The sequence below is a fragment of the Echeneis naucrates genome, chromosome 24 (genome assembly GCF_900963305.1).
Source record: "Echeneis naucrates chromosome 24, fEcheNa1.1, whole genome shotgun sequence".
Taxonomy (NCBI): domain Eukaryota; kingdom Metazoa; phylum Chordata; class Actinopteri; order Carangiformes; family Echeneidae; genus Echeneis; species Echeneis naucrates.
In genome coordinates, this window is record NC_042534.1 from 13731241 (window position 1) to 13747198 (window position 15958).

Sequence of the window (15958 nt, forward strand, 5' to 3'; positions counted from 1 at the left end):
AATCCCTGACACACTGTTGGGTTTCATCTCCATTCGGAAGCCTCAGCAAATGCTGGATGGACACGGGGATCAGGCCAGGAGATAGACGAGAGGGAAAAGGGAGAGCGAGCAGAGGAAAGTGAAGAGAAAGTGCTGCCCAGAGATTTCTGCATCGCTTCTGCTGAGGTAGTCAGTCAATCAGCCATTTGGTGGTAACTATATTTACTTTAATTCCCCTTCAAAGGCGAGCACAGGCATGCAGCGGATAGTGTTTTTTCTTACATAGTGAAATGAAAAGGAGAAAAGACATTCAGTCTCTTTCATGGTCTCATTTTAGCAGATCACTTTTTTTTTTTTTTTTTTGAATTGAAGCAAAGGCTAGACGGTAGACACAAAGACACTTATTAATTTGAAGTCCTGACTCTCGTTCGCCTGTAGAGAGAAGAAAACGGTGTGACTGGCTGTAGGCCTATCAGAGTGGAGAATTATTTTCTAGGGAGGTAGAGGCTTAGAACGAAATCCCCATCCATCTTGACGATGGCGGAAAACTAATGCAATCTGGTTAAGCAAACCCATTAAAAAAACGTTGTGTTTATCTGCTTCAGAAATGTAGCAAGTTGTGTAACGCTTGTGCAAGAGCTTACATAGGATTAAAGTGTTTACCAAAACATCAAGGTCCTCTGCACTGGCTTTACTGGAGACCCTTGACTGCAGCATTGCCCTCCTATCTAAGTGTGCTGTTGATATAGCTCAAAGCTAACAGTCGCTGAAAGCTGCTAAAGTGAACGGATGCAAACAAGGCCATAACAGTGAAGGCAGAGTTGGATAAATAAATCACTTATTCTGTGCTGCTGCTGTTTGATTAACAAATTAAGGAGTTTTTCTCCATTATTAGAACACTATCGCAGCCTTGTAGCTCGGCATTAGATGTTTGTAAAGAAGACGATCACGCGCCATGTGCACGCAGTAAAGCAAGTCAAGATTTTGCTACATGTCAGTGAATTCACATTTTAGACATCAGGGCAAATGCAGTCAGTGCAGCGTGCCGCCTTACCGTGATAACACACAACTCGTAGTCCTGGTTTCCCTAAATGCATGCGCTTTCTGTGACCATCCCGCAAAGGAGGAACCAAAACCTGATACCTGAATACAGCTGTGCCTCTCACAAGTCAAACTCAGCGGCGGCACAAACACACGCGCCGCCCGGTGCCCTCTTGTGGAACTCCTTCCCCAACACGGTGTTTATCTGTCAAACGAAGGCTGTTGGTTATGTGCATAACAAAAAGCAGCTAAACCTTTGATAAAAAGGCAGCTCGTTAATTATCAGTCTACTCACCCTCTTGATTAATTAGCGTATGCGGTGGGGCTAAACGCCACATAATGTTATTACTATATCACCCACGGTGCACCTTTCCCCCCTGTTAACAGCTGATGAATGGTTTGCCTGAGAGAATATCCTACAGCACTTTGGTGGCAGTGACCTTTACTGACCTTTGAACCCTTCTCTTAAGCCCTTTCCCCCTACCTGATCCCTGGCTTGCTGTTTTGTTATTGTATATTACTCTCCCTAAATGCAACTTACTTAAGCATGCATTAACCCAACTTCTAATAGTGGAACTAAAATCCAAAATAAAACCATGTCTGATTGACCTCTCTTTCTCTGACGTACATCCAGATCGCACGCCCTGTCCCGTGTTTTAAAAATACTAACAAGAGAAATGTATTAGAGTAACTAATAATAAAGGTTTTATTATTAGTTAAGTGAAGGTGGTGACACTTTGCCTATAAACTGTCCCCTTCTCTTTGTCTGCCTCAGTGTGTGCTTTCTGGTTGTTCATCTTTTATAGTGTGAGAAATTTAATGCCTTACTTTCTTGCTTGCTAATCTGTTTTATTTTTTGTCTTTTTGTACATATATGTTAATACACATATATGTGTATCTCTCTGTTTCTTTTTCTGGAAATGTTCAAATTTTAACTACCTGTTAATTTGCCGAGAGTCACTATTGCCAATGTTTTGATGATTTTTTTTTTTTTTTTTCCCCCCCTAATTAGAATGAAACTTCCTCTTTTCTCTATGTATTAATTAGTAGTAAATTAACAACAGAAGGTTTTTAAAGATTGGGTATCAAAACAACTCAAGCGGTATTGGAATTTCAAATTCATATCTTCATAGAGAAAAATGAGAAGCCACCTCCAAAGTAGACCCTCACCACAATCTGTGTAAAATTGTTCCAAACTGTTTCTATGCTGATTTCTACTATTATCCTGTCATTTAATAGCTATTTTCTGATTGAAATTTGGATTTAAACAATGAATGAGTCGGTTAATTTTTGTGCATGGCAAAGAAGTTGCAGCTTAGGGTTTGTAAAACTGTCAGTGTTGAGAGTGCTGTTCTCTTTTGTAGATGGGCATGTATATGCTCATTGTTTGTATATCCCCATCCCTTCCTTACAGCCAAAAGCTCTAATGCCGCCCGACCGCTTCGTGCCGCCTTTACATGGACATGGCAACTGATGTACACGTTCACCCCCATCTATGTCATTTCCTTCCTAGTATGTTCATAGGTCCCACCCCGTCTCACATTCCCTGCTCCTAAACCCTTTACATAGAGATTCTAAGATATGTACAGTCATCCATTTGTTCATTACTGATGAACATGTTAAAGTCAAGCAAAAAAAAAAAAAGAGTCATCTAATCAGGCTGTAGATATTTATGAAGAAACTTATCTATCAAAGCAAGAATTATAGATATACAGTTTTTCTTTTTATACAAAACGAAATGATTATGAAAAGATTAAAAAAAAAAAAAAAAAAAAAAAAGATATCCTGAACAGAATGGTGAAGATTATTTTTCATGTCATGATGTGTGGATGTATGTGTTGTTGCCTCCCTGTACCATCCTGTCTAAAAAGAGAAATATATACTAATTAATCAGAAATTGTTAAAATACGGAACTAACCTAACTTGTCCAAAGGCATTCTTACACAACTTTCTTTTGTAAATTTTTTTTCTTCCTGCCAAAATCATGCGGGCAATTTGTTGATGTAAGTTGACAAAACTGATGGTATGCTTTCTTCCTTTGAAAACTGTTTTTTGTAGGCTTTTATGATTTTCCAAGCTGACTTTGTTTTTACCTGTTTTTTCTACTTACTTCTTACTAATCCCTTTCTGGATAGCTCTATCTGTGGCTTTACTTTGTGAATGTTTTTACAATGTTTGCTCTAACTCTGAACTCTTTTTGCAATGCCTTAATTATTATTTTTGGTTTCCTTTGTTTCCGTTGTGTTGTTTTTCTTTATTGTTCCAAAAGGTTTGCATCTCTTTATAGTGCCCTGTTTGTGAGACTTTGCAATGTACGAAACAGCCACTTTGGCAAGAGGATAAGCAGCTTCAGAAGACATCTGAATGTTCTTTGTGTCAAACGGCAGGTTTAGCCAATTAAAACATGTAACAGGTATCAAGTGGGTTTATTAACAATGTTGAAATGGCTTTAGGTCCTCAAGTCCATCCATCATTTTGACCTATTGGACTGTTTCCAAAATGAAGAACATGTGTAACAAGATTAACAAATGAGATTCTGCCATCAGATGGTCCGAATCAGCAAACATTCAGGTGCCACTGAACTGCCCGGTGACTTTGTGCCATTGTGGTAACTGTAGGGGTCAAAAGGCAAGAGGCTAGGGCAAATAGGGGAGCCTACCACAGCTGAGAAAGGACAGTTCCCTCAGTTTCTCCAGGACAACCTATGAGTGGAGACAGTTTTCCTTTGTAGATCAGTGTGTGACCCTCCATTAGACCTAAAGTACCAGACAGGTTTTTAAGAGGCTCAAAATAAAGTTTTTTTATTATTATTTTTGGGGGCTGGGGGGGGGCTTTGGACCACCTCCAGGCCATAATCAGCCCCTTTCCCTTATTACTTTTCTGCAGTCTCGAAGCTTCACAATGCTAGACTTTGTTTGTATCTGTCCGTTTATGTAGGTCAGCAGGTTTAAAACGTGCCTCTCTCTCTCTGAGCAGCCATATAAAACACCTTCCAAACAAGTTTCTCATTTCAGATGTGGTTGGCTCACTTTCTGGCCCACTGGCTTGCACTTGAATTGCAAACAAACGCTAATACCCTCTTTTTCTGTTTATCCACAGAGTGAATGTTTTTTTTTTTTGTTTGTTTTTTTTTTACTTAAGAGTTTTGGAATAGACTGACTAAAGAAGGACTTAGACTTTATATGATGAATGTAACAAGCCTCTTAAAAGCCTCAGTTTATGTGGAAAAATATGCAGCACTGACAGATAGAGCTAAACAAACTGTGTGGCATATGGACACACATTAATTCACACTGATGAATTCTGTTTTAACATGCAGCACATAGAACACATCACAGCCAAGGGTACCTCAGTGCAGGAGAGACGTAGCTCTGATAAAACGTGCTGCCATCGGAGGACATCTAGGATATGTTCGAGTGGTCAGGTTATTGTGGCTCACCCTTGTGCATCCCTCAAAGCCTTTTGATGTATACTTTATGGCTGTTGTTTTGTTCTGTTTTTTGAGTTTGATTCTGAGTTTCGTTGTTTTTGCACTGGTAGGGTATTTACCGTTCTTTCTTGCGTTCTTTATTTTCAGTTCATTTCCTCCCTATGTTGAGCTTTGCTTTTTACGTTTTTCTGTTACTTTTTGGTGTGTGCTTCTTGCTTGGCGGACAAAAGAGTTTCTGCCGTCTCACTGGCGTTTGTTTCTCTCTTTCGCTCTTCCAGGAGGGGAGCTAGTCATCCCCGTGCTAGTTGAGGACCCCATAGACATCCCTTCTGTATCCACCCGTTCTCCCTTCATCCCCCTCCCCCCAACCCTCCGTCCTGTCCTCACCATTATTGAGACCACCAAAGAATCCTTGGCCATGGCCACTGAGGCGGGGGTACCTTGCTTGTCGGACCGAGGCAGCGATGATTGTGATGATGGTGATGGTGGTGATGATGGTGATGATGATGATGATGATGGCATGGTGATTTCGGGGTTTGGCTCTGGCGAAGCTTTCGACTCTAGCCTGCCCCCGACTGACGATGAAGATTTTTACACGACCTTTTCCCTGGTAACAGATAAGATCTTGACCACATCGGCCTATGAAGGTGGCTACAAAGCCCTCACACCCAAGTGGGAGGCCAAGGACTTGAGGCCTAGCAAAGCCTCTGAGGCAGGTAGGACTGCACCCACCTCGCCTCTACCCGACCTCCGGGGCACGCCTCCGGCGGCAGTCCCCTCAGACACACCACCCAAGCTGCCCGCCGGGAAAATGAACAACCGCGAGGTAAAACCCCCGCAGCCGGACATAGTCCTGCTTCCCCTGCCCACGTCCTTCGATCCTGATGGCACCAAGCCAAGGGGCCCCTTCATCACCTCACCTATGCTGCGCACGGTGCCTGCGGCCTTGCCCACAGTGCCCGGGGTGGTGCGGCGGGTGCCCCCAGGGGCTTCGGAGGTGATCCGAGAATCCAGCAGTACAACGGGCATGGTGGTGGGCATTGTCTCAGCTGCTGCCCTCTGCATCCTCATCCTGCTCTACGCCATGTACAAGTACAGGAACAGGGACGAGGGTTCCTACCAGGTGGACGAGACGCGCAACTACATCAGCAACTCTGCGCAAACCAATGGCGCTGTGGTGAAAGATAAAACACCTAGCAGCAGCGCCAAAGGTAGCGCCAGTAGCAAGAGACCGAAAGACAAGGACAAGGAATATTATGTATAGAAATCAAGTCATTTCCCAACGCATAAAAAAATAAACAGTTTGGAACAAAGTTATAAACATTTTGACAGTACCATATTGGCAACTGTGATTTAAAAAGGATAAAACCTCCTGAGAACTCAAGACTTATTGAGTCAGTGAGACATTTACAAAACAAACTTTGGCTTATGGAAGCACACTTACTATTGTAAGCATTACAGAGAGACAATGCAGTACAACTTAACTGGGACTCAGTGTGGACCTTTTCAAGGAGTCCCTGCTGGAGACATTTGGCAGTGTGAACATCCACACGGCCCCAAGTGACTGTCAAGAGGTGTGTGACCCTTGGAATTCTAGCGACCTTGTCCATTGTAACCCTGTAAAATACGATCACTGTCATTTCAGCCATTCTGAGCATGCATGTGAGGTGTATGTGACGTGGTGCTGGCATCTGTGTAAGTGAGGGACCTCAAGAAACAATGATTGTCGGGAAAGTTGGAAGTCAAAACCTGATTTTGCATTACAGTTTGCATATCGGTTTCATTAAATGTAGCTTTCATGGATGCGATGTGAGGTAAAGTATATGTATTCTTAAAGCTCTCTTTTTATTTCTTTTTTTTTTATTATTATTTTTTTTAATTCATTTATTCATTTATTGAATTTGGGTTGTTCTTTTGTGTGTGCGTTTTGTTTTGAAGGATGATGTCCTAGGGTTGACACGGCAGCATTCAGTGACCGCTCAGCAGGACGCAGTACAGTAATGTATCTCAATATTTCTCTCCTGCTCCCCACACGCCTCGGCTCAGGCTCGGACTGCTATGCGTGGCATCCAAATTTTAGAAGTTGCGTGCAAATCTGGATCCACCAGGCGAATTGCATAACATTTATTTCTCTGAATTTCAAAATCTTCTATAGTATTTTTTGATTCACCTCTTTTTTTCTTTTTCTTTTTTTTGTTGTTGTTGTTGTTGTTGTTGTTTTTTTTGTCCAGCTTCCTTTAGAATTCCTGAGATGCTGTGCAAAATGCATTTCCGTAATTTGAGTCTGGCTGAGATTTAATTGTTGCAGTCTTATAAAAGAAAAAAAATTCCAGGCTAAAGACTTACTCCAGTGTGAACAAGTGTGATTCTATCTGTTGTCACAGACGACTGTGTCAAAAACAGCCAATATGTTTACATATTTTATTACATCATAGCCGTTGTGCTTTGCAGGTCAATATTGTACAGAAAATTCCAGTTTCCGTTCTTTTGGGGCTTTTTTTTTTTCTAATTCTCTTCTTGTATAGACAGACCATTTGATTTGATTTTTCTGCTGTAGCAACATGACAAAAACATCATTTTTATTCTTTTGCCAGGAACGCCTGGAGATAAAAAATTATGTGCACAGGAACATTTGTTTAGGCAGGAGCAAATGTTGTTAGATTAGAAGTCTAGACTCTCTGGATGGTGTTTCTCTTCAGTCGCATGAATATTTGACCATCGGAAGCTGTCAAGTCGAATAGAAAACACCTCCTTCAGATCTTGTATTAGGGACTCCTCCCTCTTCTGAAATTACTTTCATCATGTTATTTATTTTTTTATTGGAAATTTAAAAAAAGAGAACAACAGAATAAAGACCGAATATGATGGATTTGGAGATCTACTGCTAGCACCTTACTGACTTACAGGTGTGGGGAGTTTTTTTTTTTTGTTTTTTTTTTGGTGTTGTTTTGTTTCTTTCGTTTGTTTCTTTTTTTTTTCTTAACTGTGACATCAGTGTTCTCGTCTGCTCAGCTCGTCTTTTTGCATTTTTTTTTTCTGTTATTGTGTAGCTTAATTTTATGTCTCATTTTTACCTTACCTTCTGGCAATGTTTTTTTTTTATGTCATTATTTATTACTGAAGTTATTTGTTCTCATTCATTTTCATGAAAAAAATCAGTCAGTGTGTCTGTTCACTTTGATTTCTCTGTGTTGGTACTTGGCTTTTTTCGACCAGTTAGTTATTATAATTGTCTTATGCTCCTATGACTCCAAACAAGTCCCAGAAATAAAAAGAAAAAAAATGTTCGATGTTCGACTGCGGGTGGCTGTCACTCATCGTGTTGTGGCGTGAGAGCGGTAGAAGACACTGGGAGAAGATGGAGATGCAGAAGCACTCTACAAAGAAGATTATTCACCAAAAACCTGAATTTCACATCCATCTACCATCACTTCAGTGATTTCCTTTTATACCAAAAAGTGGTATCATTTCCATTCAAAGTGCGTTCAGAGCGGAGCAGCTCAGCACTATCATTTACCTTTAGATGATTATGCAAATTCATACGCTGTTCATTGATGCAACAAGAGAAAACAGAAATGAGGGGAGAAAAGGGCTATTTGAAGGTCCGCAGTCCTCACAACAACTGAGGAATGGCTTTAGGTTTCTTTAGAGTCAGGCCTTTCACAGAGCGCACAGTCAAATGAGACTCTCCGCAACCATATGGCTGGGTTATGAGCTGCTCGATGGCAGCAGCACCTGCTTTCCAAGCTCGTTTTTACGCTGTCCATATTTCGTGCAAATGGGCCTTCACAGGGCTGGTCATTTACTCGCAATAGCCCATTGATGTAGCGTGTGTGAGTATATCCAGCTCGCGCAACGATTACATATTAAGTCATTCATCCTGCCACAGGCAACGGGAAAAAAGGAGGCCAGCAGGGATTTGTTCCACTCCGGGAGAATTTTCTCCCTTTTTTTTTTATTTCCCCCCCTATCTTTTTCACAAACTGGTTTTAGCTGCACATGTAGATACGTGAACCTTTTCATTTTTCATGATAACCTGGACAAAAATCAGAAAGCCATTCGAGCCTAAGCTTTAACTAAGACTGAGCGTGGTTGTCCCACCAGTTTGGCGTGATGTTCAGCTCTGCTTTGGCAATACAGCAACTTTAATAAGCTGTCATATTTGCACTTGTATATTTTCAGTGGGAAATCCACACAAGTGTTGTTTTTTGGTGTTCTGTTAAAATAGATGTATGTCAAAGAGTCAGACTCAGGACTTCACTCAGTTTTGACTAACTGGTGTACGTTGCACTCGGCTAAATGTCATATACTCTCACTTCAAGGTGTTTGGAAGCTTGAGGAATGTGAAGCTGTGAGGCTGTTTGCTATCTCTGATTAGTTCTTTTCTAAGCTGACTGCCCTTTTTGAAATCACTCAATGTTTATCTGGTCTTCTGTAAATTGAGCCTCGAGCCGCAGCACACTGTGCACCAGGCTAGAACTCCTCCGCCTTTATCTCGCAACTGTCAGAGCTGATTTGCGATCAGGGGGATCTGTCGGCGACACTTAGCTTCATTCACAACATTACACTGGAATATGAATTTCTGTCTAATTGTATATAAGAGAGGCAGCTTTTCATGGCATCCTGGTTGGAAAAAAAAAAAAAAAAAAAGTAATTGGACTTCTCTACGGTGCAGAGGGCAGAGATTAAAATAAGAGGCAAATTCCATGAGGCACTTTACCACAGCAATCACATCAAGGGAGCAGGGAGACAAAAACAGAACCAGGGAAGGTAACAGCAGTGTAAAGCAAGACAAAAGAAATCACAAAAAGCATTATGATTTTACCAGATATTTCTGCAAATGTGTATATTCGGGCAATTAATATTGGGATCATGATTAATTCAAGAGCTGTGTTAATAATGAAAAAGGGAATGCAGGTCCACAGTCAGCGCCTACCAGGCTTCCAAACCCAAACCCTGAAACTAGCTACTGGTGCTTTTACAACAATTAGTCACTCAAATTTACACCAGCAGGGTGCCAGCGTAGGAAACGTATCCATTTGATATTCACAACCCATTTGCTTACACAGTTGTTGCCTGACAAAGTTTATTGATTAGATTTTATGTGTAGCAACTACTTTTCCTTTTAGTCAAATTAGTACAAGTAGATTACATCAATCCCGCTGATGTTGGCTGGATAATTCATATCTTAATTGACAGAAAAACAATTTACATTCGCTAATGGCTTTTCCAAATGGATTTCTGTGTGCATTTGACTGCATTAGCTCTGCCTTCGCCCTGTATAAGGTCTCTGGAACGCGAACAAGGGAGCAGCTCGCCTCCCTTTCACACATTTTAAAGGCTGACAGTTGACCTGTCATGAAATTTTACTTCAACTAATGAAGTGGTTAATTCCACCTAAACGATTTATAGCATGTTTTCCCCCTTCAAATAAACAGCGGCTTTATAAGAGCGATATATCAGCTCTGTCACAGATTACACATGAAATCTGTTGTTGTTGTTGTTGTTGTTGCTTTCTACATTGTGGCAGGCTTCTGTAAAACACTGGGCAAAGGGAGTGTCTGCTGCTGGAGCTTTTTTATGGCTCTTCTGTATAGAGTGTAGGTTTCTTTTCTTTTTCGTTTTTTTCTTTTTTTTATCCAGTAAAGATTCAGGGGAGATTCTGCGTCCTCCAGGGAGCGTAGCAAAGCAGCTGTGAAGGCGATGGTGATTCTTCCTGACAGGTAAGATATGAGCCCACTGACCTTAACTCTGGCATTATGAAGGGCACACACATAAGCATGTGTGCAAACATGAAAAGGAAAAGTGGGTGTGCTTCTCTTGTCTGTGTGTGTGTGTGTGTGTGTGTAAGTGTGCGAGTGCATCAGGGATGCCACATCAAAGTTCACAGGTGGGGAAAAGAGAGCTTGCACTTGTAAGTTGTTTAAAGCATTCCCAGTCATACATATGAGTGTGTGTGCATAGTGATGCATTAGCAGAATAGTCAGGTGCACACACACATACACACACATGTATGTATATATATATATATATATATGTGTGTGTGTGTGTGTGTGTGTGTGTGTGTGTGTGCTCAATACACTTTTGTGTCTCTGCGAAAAGCACACGTCCTCTTATTCTTCCGCTCTATCACTCAGCAGCCAAAGCTTTCAGTTAGCTCCTCAGTCCTAATTAACTGCCAAGATATGAATGCGCTAATCTGGGCTCTAAATCTTCAGTTCCACTGACAAAAGCTTTTACAGGCTGTCACAGCTGCATGATAAACAGCAGAGCTGCTCGCTCCTCCAGAAGACACAGTGCCATCTAGGGACCAGGTCTGGCAGCTCAGCAACGTCAGACTGGAGAGCGTATTTTCATCCATAATGCACGTCATGACCGTATGCACTAAAAGTGGTATATTATAAGAACACCACAAACTCCTGTCGTTTTGAGCGATTTTCCAAAGTGACTGTACAAGTTGTTTTAATTTTACTAACATGAGAGTAATATCTCCATATCCTCGAATGGATTATCACTGAAACGAAAAAAAAAAAAAAAAAAAATCATGTTCTTTATCCCAGATTAGCCTGGGCTGCAAAATGCAGGAGTGAACCTGAGCTGCACACTAAAACACTGCTCCACTGTTGTTCTGCAGTCAAGAGCAGAGCTGGCCTGTGAGTATAGAGACGGCTTGTATGATGCCGGTGAAGAGTGCATGAGTACGTGGGTGTGCATTTATGCTGTATCTGTCTGTCTTCAATTTGTATGTGTCAGCTCTGAGTGAGTATGGGTTTGTGCATGTGTGTTGTATCCCCCACCAGACAGACGGGCCTCCTGTCCGAGCTCGACGGCCTGATGATATGATCGGGTGAGAATCCCAACAAAGCAATGAGTATCTCAGCAGCGGCTCGATTCCCCCCAGAGGACAGCAAACAGCCCAGTGGTCGGCCCCAACCCTGCCTGTTAATGCCAGATGGGGAGTTGAGGCGAGATGAGACCTGGGAAGGGGGATTAAAAACAAAACCCAAAACAACAACAACAACAAAAAAAGGCAAGTGAATTTCAAACCGCTTCCACTGCTGTGAAGGTGACTGCAGCAAAAACAGAGGTAAATATGATCTGATGGTAAGTGACGGTGGCAGATAATTGTTGGGGCTTCTGTGCGCAGCTCAAATCAGGTGTGCTGTGTTTGTATTCACGTTATCTCATCATGGATTTTAGAATGCTTAGGACATAATGATTGACGAAAGCAGAAAACTCAAGCGATGAGATGTGAGCAGGGAGGCATGAGTGTGGCGGGGAAAGGTGCCTTTCCTGTTCTCGCTGAATGAATCAGGCCTTTTGCCTCTTGCCAGTCTTCGCAATAACAACCTGTTTTTAATTGAGTTGAGTTGAGGTCATAGAAAACTTTGAAAACCTCCATCTGGTTGACTTGGATTGCTTTTAGCTGGTGCTGGCAGGTGAAACAGGATTTATTTTAGGTGTACACAAACACACGACCACGATTAGGCCTCAGCAGCCATTCATAAATCTTTTACTTTGGGTCTGTGCTTTCATGCCTTCCTGGGCTCAGAGGAGGAATTTCGATTGTGTCACACCGTGAAAACTTGGTGACCTCCTCCCGATGACCCTGTTCTTAACCTTGTTCGCATGTCTACGTCCACGCTAAATCATGACTGAAATAACAACCCCAGGTCTGACTATTTCTACCTTGGTCTGCAGTGAAGCAATGAAGGACTCATAAAAACAGATTCAGACAGCCAGGGATGCAGACGTCATATAAAATCAATCTGTCAACTTGCGGGGCATGAGTGCAGGCTAAATAAACCCGGAAACACTGTGTCACTGCTGCAAGTTCATAAACAACATGAACGGACGTTCTGATAGCTCTTTTATATTCAGATTTCAGTGAACAACAGGTTCCTTGTCAGGAGTCCGGACTCTGCCTGAAGCTCAAACGTGGCTCTGTTGTTTCTTCAAACTAGCCATCTAAGCAAAGATGGAGGTTTCTGTAGGTTGATACTGAGGCTCGGCAAGATGCGCTGTTGTTGCCATCGTGAAAATATCTCATCTAAAATTAACATAACTTTAAGCCTTAAGGTCTATACAAAAATTCACCCTGACGCAGTTGCAGTTAAACCAATCATGGGGTGTCGTCATTCTCAGTGCAGTTCTGGACTTCTTAGCACAGGTAGCATAAACATGCAGCATATGTGCGCTTCCAGCTCCGCTTTCCGTTTTATTCCCCACTTGTCATGTTGTGAAATCATCTTATGCAGAATATTTTTCATAGCACAATGTGCTGTTTTTGTTCTTTTTAAATCTCTGTATTTTATATCCTGTTTGGAGAGGAACTGCAAAAACGCTTTACTCACAAACAACTGTGAATCAGTTGTTAACATTGTTAGAACCATCGCATTGAAAACAAGTCTCTCTTCCTCCCCCTCCGCCACATACGTTCCAAAAATGGGACTTTTAAGTGCTAAAACATGCAGTGACCTCCCTCTCGTGTTAGCTTTCTGTTACTCTCGCTTATGTTTTAACGGATCAGTCTTAAATCAGCAGTAAAATACCCTAAAAATAATTATTTCTCATCCAGTTTGCTTCTTACCTTGTCGGGCTTCCTTGTCCACAAAAAGATGGGTTTCAATATTTTTGTTGTGACATCCTGGGCCTTTCTTTTGACAGCATACCCCTTAATATGATTAACTGTAGCAACATCTAAGGTGGTACGGGTCAATTTTGGCCCATATATATTTAAAAACAAGTCTTTTTTTTTTTTTTTAAATAGAACTTTAATAAAAATATAAAATGAAAGGCAGAACCAGTAATAAAAGAGTTGCAAAGTGAAAACAAACCACAACCAATCAAGCAAATCAAACAGGCAGAAATCAGGTTCTAGTGCCATAAAAAGTCTCTGCGTGTGTGTCAGATACATGTATGGCAGGTGGAGCATAATGTGTTGGTCTTTCTGTCCTTATTGCTCAGGCAGAGATGACACCTCTTTCTTTGTGAATCAGGTGGTGTGACTGTGGTTGTGGCTGCTGCTGGCGCTGATGCTCGGTGAACTCTGCAGCTGTCTGACTGAGGCTGCAGCGGCCGGGTCTCAGGGCAGTCTGTTTTTTTTCTGCTGTTGTTGTTTTTTTTTTTGTTTTTTTTTTTTGGTTGTGTTCTACCCTTGGTGAATGTGTGTCCACAACACAAATGCATTGCATGCAGACACACCCGGGATGTTGTAAAACACAACCGCTGGCCATCTAAGTGGCCGTCTGTAAGTGGCAGTCAGCTTGTCCAGGTTGTCCGCTGCTCCTGTGTTTTTGTTATAGTCAAGGATGATTATGGGCTTTTTGTCACTTCCTGCTGACCAGCTGCATCTTTGTGAAGAGTGGACATCAGTGTCACATTCTGGCGTTTTTCTGGACAGTATGAAACAGGAGTGGTGTCTGTAAAAACAAACTTTGAGGAAAGTGGAGCCCTGTCCTTCACATGCAGCATGCCAGCAGGCAGCTCAGATTTTTTTTTTTTTTTTTACTGTGCCCACCACGATGAGTTTCCCCAGAGAAGTTCTTGTCCAAGATCATAGCTGGTAAAAAAAAAAAAAAATGTCACAAGTGATGTTGTGACCCTGCAGTCCCGTAGTCATATCGAGGACTACACATTTTCCACATTGTCTTCCTCCTCAGAAACCTGCTCATCCGCATCGCCATGGTGCTGTGTGTCCTCTTGCCTCATTGTCAGCAAAGATATGATCCAGAGCTTGGCTTGCAGTGAATCTTCTTCTCATTGTTGCATGCTGCAAACTGCAGATGTGAACTCCAAACCGAATTGGCCTTACATGCCTGGACATCTCCGTCTTTGTTTTGTCGAGAAGGCAATGAGGGAAGCCCCTAACTGAAGCTGAAGTGGTTGGAAGAGTAGCTGGCTGTGGGCTGTTGGCTGATAGTGTGTTTATGATTTCAGCTTTGGCATTTATTCTTGTTTTATAATCTTATAACTGGGTCAAAACTGACCCGAAGACCAAATAAGTCATAATTTTTGCCAGAGCGTTTTATAACTTAGTAAAGTATTATTATTATTCTTTTTTTTAACATCAGTAGCACAATCTCATTGAAAACAAGTCTCTCTTTCTCCCTTTTGGCCACATACGTTCCGAAAATGAGACTTTTAAGTGCCAAAACATGCATTCAACTGAACTGCCAATCATTTATAAATGTAGGTATTATCCTTTTTCATTGAAAATGCAGGCGCAATTAATGAGCTTGCAATGAATTATAGGAATTATAGACTGACCCCGTTCTCTCGCATGGCCCTGATCCCATACCGTCATTAATTCATCTAAACATTTGCATGTAGCATCAATTTAAATCTGCATCCAACATTAACCTTCCCATCAATTAACGCCCCGCTCTAATTGAAATTTGGCATTTCTCTGTATACTGTCACGATGTTGAACTCCACACCACACCTGTTTTTACCATCGTTCTCCCCACAGCTGTTCAAATCTGTCTCGGCCAGCCAAATTTTTCTCCCGGGTTCCAGTTGGTCACAGACAATGCAGCAGCTGCACAGAGCAGGTTTCATTTCATTTGTTTTGCAGATTTCATCCAAACCTAGTTCCAAAATCAGAACAGTATGAAATAATAATAATAAAAAAAAAGTATAATAAGCTGATTATAAATTTACACAGGAGGATTACAAAGAGATGTTTGAGGCCTGAGTCAGTATCCCTGTCTCCCTCTGAGGGCTAATCACAAATTCATATGACGCAGTGACTGATAAGTGATAAACTAATGACGCTGAAATCTGTGACAGTTTCAACCACATCACTCAAGTCTGTTCACACCTGGGTTTAAACCGTCACCATCTGGTCGCCGCGAGGCTAGGTAGAGCTGCTCCATGTGATTTAGTGCGGCTCCCTGTAAGTGATGACACTCGAGTGTGGCATAAAGGGTGTGAAGAGGCTCCCTCTCACAGTGCCAGGAGAGGTCATTCTGGCAGCGCGACTGGCTGCCTGAATGGCTGCTCCGCCACACCTGCCTGCCATCAAACATGGAAATCACCCCACTCACCCGTGACTGTTGCATATTCCATGAGAAAGCGCAGCGTGCGGCACTTTATCTTATTTCAAAGTGGGATATAAATACAAATTGTTTCGCAACAATTGCACCAAAACATGTTTTTCTTTTTTTTTCTTTTTTTTATATATATATATATTCCAAGCCCAGAGGAAAATGAGGTTGATATGGAGACTCAGCTGCAATAACCCATTCACTTATTGAACCACGGTGGCTGGATACACACTCAGCCTACAGGCTTAAACGAAAAAAGCAGAGCACGGTTGCTTGATTGAATGGGTTTGTAATGCAAGCCAAATAGGTTTGTTCTAATGGGAATCAGCCTCGGTGACGGCTACAGAAGCTTATGCCAGCACTATAACAGCAGTACGCAGCAATGGCAAACACCCCATCGCGGTTTGATTGGCTATGAGAGGCAGAAGCAACGCTAAGGGGTTGCTGTGTTTACTAATGG

The 15958-nt window shown here is 41.9% G+C and overlaps 1 protein-coding gene across 1 annotated transcript in view; it reads left to right on the forward strand.

The window, feature by feature from the left end:
- The window catches only part of nrxn3b (neurexin 3b), a 264830-nt gene extending 258572 nt beyond the window's left edge, over positions 1 to 6258 (forward strand). Inside the window, exon 20 of the mRNA XM_029495823.1 lies at positions 4732 to 6258. Coding sequence (XP_029351683.1) covers positions 4732 to 5714 — 983 coding nt within the window. The 3' untranslated portion in view covers positions 5715 to 6258. The remainder of the gene's footprint in view (positions 1 to 4731) is intronic.
- Positions 6259 to 15958: the final 9700 nt, after the last annotated feature.